At 40.1% G+C, this 9918-nt stretch overlaps 1 protein-coding gene across 1 annotated transcript; it reads right to left on the minus strand.

Moving 5' to 3' along the window:
• slc4a1a (solute carrier family 4 member 1a (Diego blood group)) lies at positions 1-8518 on the minus strand. Its single transcript, XM_004552414.5, has 21 exons — positions 8333-8518; positions 7218-7294; positions 7042-7097; positions 5954-6060; positions 5816-5862; positions 5569-5734; positions 5348-5483; positions 5202-5271; positions 5051-5093; positions 4771-4955; positions 4448-4655; positions 3999-4202; positions 3746-3894; positions 3458-3652; positions 3092-3337; positions 2903-2992; positions 2295-2461; positions 1947-2188; positions 1694-1863; positions 1087-1260; positions 1-995 (listed from the first exon to the last, which is right to left on the minus strand). The coding sequence occupies exons 2-21, from the start codon at positions 7242-7244 to the stop codon at positions 951-953; spliced, it is 2727 nt and encodes a 908-aa protein (XP_004552471.1). The 5' UTR covers positions 7245-7294; positions 8333-8518; the 3' UTR covers positions 1-950.
• Positions 8519-9918: the final 1400 nt, after the last annotated feature.

Consider the following 9918-nt stretch of genomic DNA (forward strand, 5'->3'; position numbering starts at 1 on the left):
TGCGTTTTAAGGTTGTCTTTATTTTTTAATAAAATTAAATCCAAAGCATGTACAGTGTTTTGCACACAAATGTGATGGGCAACATAAAATGCACGACAAGGAAAATGTATACAGAGTTTTACCTGATTATGTCATCAGTATAACAATCAATACAAACAATAAGATCTCAGCTTCAACTATCTACCTGCACTGCACATCTCATTTAAAATCACAAAGCATTTAAACACTTACACACAAGCAGTGCATTTATATTCTATATAGGCCAACTGAACAAAAAAAGTCTAAACTGTTGCATAAAGAATACACAAAGTAAATGGGAAAACTTCAGAAACAACTTCACACTTTTCTGAATAATCTGATACACTATGGACAAAAGGCACATTATAGTCTCACAAAATTAATTATTTTGTGCTCATCTGAAGAGCTGACATCAGCTTTCCTTAGCTTAAAGTAAGGTGAAATTACATTATTATAACATAGGCAGAACTACAATTTAACTGCATTGTTGTAATATTAAAGCCATGCTGTAATTGAGCACTAAAAGAAAATAACACTATTATATATAAATGGATCTATCTAACATCTCAGGGGAAAATATCTCTTATTTTCAAAATTCATTCATTCATTTTTCCCTGAGAGAAAATGCCACTCTGTATCTAAGTACATAAACAGCCACTTATACCTTAAAAAACATTTTTGAAATCCTAAAACCTCAAAATATTAATTAGTAATACCTGATAGGTCTCGATGATGAAATTGAATACATTTTGGTTGTCTGTTATGGTTGCAAACACAAATTTAGATGCAGAAGTCATATATTAATAAATGTCAGGTAATGCCCTTTAAAGACAAACAATAATGGAACAGTTTGAATCTGCAAAGAAGTGGCATCACTAAATAAAATGTGACTATGAACGGTATGGTGATGTTTGTGGCAGTATGGATCCATCCTACTCATCCTCCTCAAATGTCACTTTGGCGTCATCAGCGTCCAGCTGCAACACATGCAGATCAGGTTACAACAAAGAAATGTACATATGAAATGACACGAAGAGCTACATCTGAAAAATATAGATAAGCACTTACACATTTCATTTCCATGGCAGAGAAGAGCCTGCCAGTCATGAACATGCGCAGAGGAACGGTAAGAATGAGAACAAAAGGCAGAGCCAGAGAGAAGCTGCTCATCTTCACCGCCCAAAGTACACCCAGGCACACGAGCTGGATCAGAGTGAACAGATGCATTCGCATGGTACTCACCTGTACAAATGACAAAAATAAGAGTGAGAAATGCACTAATTGACAAGCTATTTGGTAATTATTACACCATTAGACTTGGATATATAAGAAAAAGCAGGATGGGATACATAATCTAATGCAAGGAGCTGTGAACCATTGGCTGTTTTTGAAAGTACCGTTAACAGGTCTGGGAAAGTGAGTAAAAATGAAAGCAAGGTAAAAAATGATCACAAAGATATACAACAAAAGACACAAATGTGAGGCACAAAGCTACAAAGACATGCAAAAAATAGCAAATAGATTAAAAATTGTAAACAATACTAAATACTTTTTGTGCTCTGAGGAAAACTGTCTAACACAGTGAGTTAGCTTCAAAACATGAAGGTGTACGGCATGCAAATTTTTATGATTAGCTGATTAGTGTAAAATAAACTGTATTGTGCTGAATAGATACCCTGGTGGCATAGGCATCAGGGGGATGGTATTTCTTGGGAGTAATGAGCAGAAGGATCCTGTCCCACATCTGGATTCCATTTAGAGAAGTGATACCCATATAGAGGAAGATGCCAAACAAGGCTGTCATTGGAATCATCTTCAGAATAGGCTCCATGTAAATAGAAACTCCTGAAAATTGGCATGAGAGGTAAAATGGTTATTTACTCTGACTCTGAAGTGCCTGCATCATTGCTGTAGATGGCAGCACCTACCAATCATGATGGCCACAATCATGCCGCTGACCCTCTGCTCAATCACTTTCTCTATCTCTGGTTTGGGGCCCTTAGACATGACAGTGAGAGCATTGGCGTGGGTGACAGATCGCACAGTGGCAGCACTCAGCCAAGGGACTCCAAAGATAGATGCGATTCCTCCCATGGTGACCAGGATGAGAAGGTCCCAGTGGAAACCCGACCCTTTTATCATTTTCCTTTCCGCTTTGCTCACAATCAGCCTGGGATTCCCAGAGAACATTGAAAACAGAGATTTCTTAAATATTTTCTTTTTAAGTAGTTGAAATCACAAAAACTAATACTGTATTCGTTTAAAGTGTCACTCACGTAGTAATTTGGGACTCAAGGAAGATGAGGATGAAGACAAGCACTGCAGGTATACAGCTGGCACCTATCATCCAGCCGGGGAAAGGCTTCTTTTCTCCCATGGGATTGATAAACCATCCCCTCACCGTGGGGTTAGTCACTTCAATACCTTTTGGCACAACCAGTTTCTATGAGAAGACAGAGTGATGATGCTAATTAGAAAGACAGTTAAAGGTAGATTCTTTGGACTTCCATCATACATTTTGAGAACTGTTTGGATTCATAAAATTCATGCTAATGGGACAGACGTGGAGGGGGCAAGTTATCTTGCTTTCTCTCTAAGGGTTAGTTTAAAAAAGATAAGTTTAAGAATGCTAAACATGTGACATTAGAAAGGGTTTTGATTTGTCTTTGAATGTAGACACAGCTCTAACTGATCTCAAGAAAGGCACATTTCCATCTAATTTAGGGAATGTTTAAAAGCTCTGCACCTGATCACCATATAGGTGTAACTGGGTTAGAAACACTGAGCGTGTCAGATATGTATTTGGCTTGTGATTATTTGCACACAAAGACATGGATACTTTTTAAATAAATATTTTTTATATGCTCATTTCCACAACACTCACCTGAGTGTAAGCATCTTCAATGCTGATATCTACTGCAATCATGAAGAAAATAGCAATGGGGACTCCGAAATCTCCAATCAAACGACGAAGCTAGTAAGAAAGAGAGCAAAGGACACAAAAAGGTCAGATTCTCAGCATCTAAATAAAGTGTTGAGTTGGAAAACTTCTCCGTTCAAGACTTGATCTTACCCAGCCAGGAAGGAAATGGCCATTCTTAAATTGACGGAAGAAGTATGCAATGAAGAAGCAGCCAAACATCAGGCACATAGAGAGCAGGGCAGTGTTGGGGTATGCCCTTTCAATTTCAACATTCTTAACTGTTACATTTCCATCTGGATGAATCTCAACATGCTCCGTCATGACTGGGTGGAAAGGATTGTCCAGTGTATCATTCAGATATTCATAGTTCAGGATCAAAGGATGGGTTTTGAAGATCTGAAAAAGAGAAGGAATAGAATAGAATAGACCTTTGTAGTCATTGTACATGTACAACGAAATTATGAGAAAGTACAAGAAGATAAAGCAAATAAGACAGTTAGAGAAATCAAATTAAACCTTGAAGAGCTTATTGAAGGTCTCGTAGATGAAGATGAGAGAGATGAGGATGGAGAAGATTTCTTGGGTGAAGCGGGAAATGTATCGGACCAGGAAACTGCCCTCCATTGCCACGATGAGAACCACGATCACTATCAGCCACATACCCACCCATATGCGGCCTACGATGTACTCAATACCCTGCATCTTGCAGAACTGTTAAAAAAGGAAAAAAGGAAAGGAAGTTTTAAAAGTAGCCTTTAAGAAACTTGAGTTTTTGAGTTCTAACATGCAACGACTTTTACATACAACGAAAAAAGCTTCCTCAAACACCAGCAATGGTCCGGAAAAGCCGATGACAAGGACTGGCTGGGCGGCAATTAAACAGAAGAAGACACCCTGGGCGGCAGTGGAGATCATAAGCTCTGACACGCCCATCATTTTTTCCGTTTTGTCAGCTGGGTGCACACAATAAGGATGAATATTAATGAAACAAAGCAAATTTCTAAAACGAGTTAAGAATGCAAAATCACACATTTCTCTCTATGTCGCTCTCTTTTACCTAGAAGCCCTCCGAAGGTGATGGCTGGAGAAAGGGCAGCGAAGTAAATAAAGATGACGGCAGCAAGAACCTGAGGGTTCACAGCATCTGTGAAGTCGCTGATGTAGTGGCGGTAACGGCGCTTGATATCCTTCACCATGCCACCAAAAGGATAGCCCGTTCGGGCCAGAGGATCCTCCTTCGGCCCCGGTGGAGGTTGCAGAGCTAGAGAAACAAACAAATCAAATACATTTTATTTACTGCCAAAATCCTTCAGTTCTTCCTTATGCACGAGATTCTTTTAGTTTTTTTGTGTCCATTTTTTCTTTTTCTGTTACTGTGTACAATAAATTTAATCTAAAGGATCTATTACTCCCCAAACCTCATTGGCTCATTTTGCTGTTGTAGGTGTTGTAGATATCTCTTTTTAAACGCCAAATAGGAGCTTCTTATTTTAGTTGTATGCTGACCTTTCACCCTTTCCCCAAAGGTAAGACGGGGGTCAGTGGAACGGAGTCTGTCACTCAAGAGTTTTTTCTGGAAGTCAATCACCGGCTCCAGCATTGCCTTATCTTGGATCTGAGTGGGTGGAATCACAATGCTGCAGTCCATGAAGTCAGCGATGGCATCTGTGATCTCTTTTGAAGTCTGAGCCAAGTGAGCTTCCAGGCAGAACACCTGACATAGAGACAGATATAAGTTTTTATTCACCTGAAACCAAACAAATGAGGTGTCCTTTATTTTGATTAAACTGCGCAATTTCTACAGAGGCATGTTTCCTCTTCTTGCTCACCCAGTCGGCCAGCAGAGCACCCATGGCACGACCGCTTTCACTGTAGTTGATTCCACTGTGGCCGGGGCCCACCAACAGAAATATGAAGCGAACAGGGATAGAAGACTCCAGGACAGACTCCATCACTACAGAGTCACTCAGCCTGGCGAAGGCCACCGCTGGTTTCTGCAGGAAGTCCAGTTCACCTGTGAGAAACACGCACATTTTGATATATCTGTTCTAGAACTAGGTACAAAAACTGAAGATAAATGAATGGGAAATCAGGAAAAGTTAGGCATACCTGAGAGGACAATTGAAGCCTCTACATTGTCAGAGCTGTCTCTCTGCAGAGAGAACAAGTAAAGTAGTAAAACATGTAAACTCTGCTTCACTGACAATAAATAAATAAATACACATATAATAATCTGCATAACCTCCCCCCAAATTTGTACCTTTTTCGTGACAGAAAAGGTCTGCATCTGAATATCACCAAAGGGAGTGACCACAGGTCCCTCAGTTTGACTGGAAGGACAAATCAAATGAGCAGTCATGTTTAAGAATTTGGCATCTTGCAAAAGAAATATGTTGTATGGGTTACCTGCGTTTCATCAGGAGAACTCTCATCAGGTCACTGTGATCACTGGAACGGATCACATCCTTGTTCAGCATTTCATCAACCATTTTCTCAACCACAGCAGACAGATTGCTGGCATTCATGTCAAGGATAATAGCACCTGGGGAAATGTAACACAGGTTTTAAAGTTTGATTTTATTCAGATATAAACAGTGATTTGTGTACACATTAAGCTCCATACTCACCTGTACTCATGGCCTTGCGGACGTGGAGCAGGCTGGTAAAAGTGAGATAGGAGACATGAGAAGGACCCCATTTTCCTGTGGCCTGGTTAAAGTTTTCCTCGTAGCCCACCCAGCGGCCAGTCTCCTGCCAGATGTTTCCCTCGAGCTCATTCAGCTCCACATAGGCCTATGATAATTCAGTGTGATTAGTTCATTTCATTGGTGAATTTTAATAATGGATTTGAAACACTAAAAACTGTAAACTAACTTGGGCATCCCCTCTTGTTGTGGCATTGGTATTCAGGTTCAGAAACGCTGAAATAAAAAGACAGAGGTGTGATTTGTACGTAGGTATATAAAATCAAACCACAACACAGAGAAAACACAGACTTTAAGAAGACTTTACCCTCTGAATTGGTGGGAATGACGATGGGCTTCGGAGATGGCTCATCCTCTTCCACCTCCTCCCTCCCCCTTTCAAGGTCAAAGTCATCACTCTGACCTGGTATGGTCCTAGTGATAGCACCAAAGGAAAACACTATTTAAGATCAGGGATCATCATGAATTCTGCTCAAAAACACCTTCTGACATCACATCAAGTCTTACAGGCAAGTCGTAAAGACAAGCAGGCAGTTGATCTGTGATTAGATATAAATTAAAAAAATTACATTGCCTTATCTGTGTTTTTAGAGAGATTAACTTTGAAGTCAGTGATTGCATTTAGCAAAGTAAATATCTTTCCTTGATTAAATCAGTCAAACCACTCACACAGTTAGTCTGTCATTAGTGTCATTCTGAAAATGGCCACAAGATGGCAGGCTTGCTCAACTAATTTGTTAGCTGCTTTGTAGCGTAACGATGATTGGCTGTGTATCTCATTGCTGACCTATAAACTTAAACTACCTCTGCTACCCGGAATTCATGATAATTAAACATTTGTCAGTGTGCGAGCTTTTGTAAGAGGCATCCAGACCTCTCTTTCCTACATGACTTAAATCAAACATAATTGTAAGCTGTGGCTATTGAGAGCAGCCCAACACGCTGTTAGGCAGGCACTATAATTGTAAGCAGCTGCCCATGTATTACACCCAGAAGGTATCTCGCAATATACAAATGTCTCTTTTTGATATTTTTCTGACCATCTGATAAGCATCATTAAGTTTATGTGCTATTCTGTTGCTAAACTGCGATCAAGTAAATGTGGATGTTTTCACTTAATGCAGCTGACTACTGCTATTGCTGTATCTGAAAACCTAAACAATTAGCCAAAAGAGCCTAAAAGCCTCATAGCCTAACTTTGTGATGGAAACTTAACAGACAAAATAGTTTGATTAGAACTTAACCTAAATACAGTCATGGAGGAAGTTGTTGGGGCAAGAGTATGCTCATTCTCATTTGAGGGCAGGGAAGGACCCACTTATCTTATCAGAGACACCACAATTTCAACATAAACATGGACTGCAGTTTTGCTTAACGACGCCAGGAGGAACTCACAGCATCACTGGAGAAGGGAAGGCTGAGCCATTGTCTTCATACGACATGTCACTGCCCTAGATATGAGCAAAGTTGTAAAAGAAGTCATTGAAACAGCTGGATGAAAATGGATCAAAAAAAGTGACATAGATTTTAGATGGATGAATGGATGGATGTAAAATCACAAAACAAACAACCTCCTCAAAAGTTAAGTTGTTTTCCATGGATGTTGGCTTATCTGTCCTCCCAGTTTTCAGATACTTTCATGCATTCCCTAAGGCAGAGGATGAATGAACATATAATTAAAAACACATGGGATAACTAATAAGAAATAACAACACCTCACTATGGACTAAGTGCAAGACAGGTGTTTTATCTGTTGGGATTTCTGGCATACTTTGATTCCCTAAATGATCACAGTAAAACCTGCTTTGATCTTTTTTAGGGAGTTTCAATGAGGAATCCATCATATATCATCCTCGTTCGTGAGCAGAGTTGCAGCTGAGGGCAGATAATCAACCAGCCGTTAAGAATATGAACTACGTTACAGCTGAAAAAAAGGCCCTACAGTCTTATCTCTGGGTTACACCCTTCAACAAGACACATCTCTTATCCTCAACAGCACTACAGTAATAATTTTCAAATTTTGGACTATTTGGTATTGAACCATAAGTTATAGAAAAATATTATAAATCTAACTGAAATTTTTTTGAGTGTAGTGTATTTCAAGTTTTCAAACAAACGAACAAGTCTTGCACTTTTGGTATAAATGGCAACCGAAAATATTTGTTGTTGGACACCTAAAAGGTAGAAAAATAAAGGTTTCACATTGCAAATCTACTCTATACCAGATTCGAATAATGCTTTTGCAATTCTTGGAACAAATGACATTAGTTAGTTTAAGTCTTAAGAAGGCGTTGTCATTTGCTGATAAAGATATTTTTCCCGGCACTGAAAATATGCAGATTATTAAACATATAGTCAGAATAAGCAGTAATATATATTTTAAACAATAATAAAAATCTAAACATTTCATGCATGTTCTATCATGCATTCAAATTAACAACAAAAAGCGGAAAATAAAGCAACAAATATAAACAACAAATTTTTTCTTTAACAAGATTACCAGAAAATTACTCAAGCAAATGAATTAATTTCACTCTAAACTTCTTACAAACATGTCAGAAACATAAGAAGCTTGACTCTATGTTCCTACTGGAGTACATTCCGATATCCATCCTGTTTGACCCCTTCCCTGTGGATCATTAATGCTAAAAAGTGTGAACCCTACAACAGGAGGTAACACCCCTACCTGTACACAGGTACTCCTACCAGGTTTCCAGCACAGGAAATAGGCCGATCACAGGCCGAGCCGTTCTGTCAGCTTCAACAAGCCCGGCGACAAAATGAGCCAGAACAAGCGAAAAGACAAATACAGCAAGAAAACTAGAGTAGCGGGAACACCCATATGAAACTACGTCGACCGTAAGAGGTGCAGTACCCTCCTGGTCCTCTGGTTGGCTGTTGGGGCAACCTGGCAAGGAATGGGTGGGGGGTGATAGAGACAAACATGGCTATCAGCCTTAGACACCTTGACATAGGGATATCCCAACCCTAATTTGGACGATCCGCCCTCTCAGCATGAACCAAGTCTGGACAGGGACAGCATGAAACAGCAAGCTGTACTTCAGCTTGTCGAAGGAGCACACATGGGCCAAAGAGGGTAAAGAAGGGGGCAATGTACAGTATCAAGAGCAGAGCATCCTACTACGTCAGTTTGTTTACGTACTGGGGATTCCCTCAAATTAGGGGTTGGGTGAGTGATGTGATGGGAACACATTAAACTCAACTTTTTTTTTGGTTACAGCCTTCAAGCTCACCTGGTTTGTCCCTCGAACATGTCATGTGGTATCAACAGGGTGAGACATCCTCAGCAGTTGCCTGGCGGTGGAGGCTGGTAGCTGGTGATAGATAAGCCACACATGGATGTGGCTAGACTGAGAAAAAGTGTAAAACAGATGAATAAAGACACAAAAACAATAAGAGCAATATAATTTTTTTCAAAACATGTGATAACAGCTTGTGGAAGAGCACTGCTAATGAGAATTTACTGCAGTGCAAGTCCAAAAACAAGTGCAGTTATCAGTCAACACACAAAGTAAACTGACCGTTTTCCTGTTCACAAGTCTTCTGGGGGTAAAACCAACCATACAGGCAATCTGAAAAGCACTCCTGTTGGCATTCACTTAAAGCCACAGAACACATGATTGTCATCACTGATAAACTAAATGCATTTTTGAAGGCTTCAGTATCAGTTCTGTATTAAGATATGTGACCTGGGCCCAAGCCAGCATCCCTGCCAGCATCTGCCAACGCCAGCCCCCCTGAGCCTGCGTTCAGTGTGAGTAAAACTGATTAATCCCGTGTGTTTTCCCTGAGACAGCAAATTCCAATCATAAGGCTCTTTCCAGTTTCTTAGCAGGCCAATAATAAAGTGGTGTTTTCTCTTTCTGAGTCTGCAGATTTACAAATTAGGTGTTCTGTTTCTGAGAGGGAGAGCAATATAACTATGTGTTCTTTTTCCGCATTGAGACTGAATGCTGTAGTGTAAGAAAGACTTGTGCTATTTTGTGCTCTTCAGTCTGTACAAGCTGCGTTAGCATCTGAGGGAGACAGTCTCAGAGATTGCTTTATGAAGGGCCATCCAAGACACTGAATCCCAGCTGCCATGCCCCCAGTCATCCCATGTGTCCTGTGCGTCTTTCATTGGGTCCTGCACAGCTCAAGTCTTAACTCAAGACTGTGTGTCTGAAATTCAACAGCGTCTGAGTTCTGGACTTTGTTTATGGCCCGAACTATTAGCATTAAAGCTAGCCTTGGTGTCATTCCTGTCTCTTG

Source organism: Maylandia zebra, linkage group LG4 (assembly GCF_041146795.1).
Source record: "Maylandia zebra isolate NMK-2024a linkage group LG4, Mzebra_GT3a, whole genome shotgun sequence".
NCBI lineage: Eukaryota > Metazoa > Chordata > Actinopteri > Cichliformes > Cichlidae > Maylandia > Maylandia zebra.

Excerpts from the sequence above, each read along its gene's own strand:
- slc4a1a (XM_004552414.5), bottom strand. The coding sequence starts at position 7,244 with ATGGAAAACAACTTAACTTTTGAGGAG. Across the intron at positions 7,098-7,217 it reads ACAACTTAACTTTTGAGGAG|GGCAGTGACATGTCGTATGA; the intron begins GTTGTTTGTTTT and ends GCTCATATCTAG. Across the intron at positions 1,261-1,693 it reads CTGATGCCTATGCCACCAGG|GTGAGTACCATGCGAATGCA; the intron begins GTATCTATTCAG and ends TCATTTGTACAG.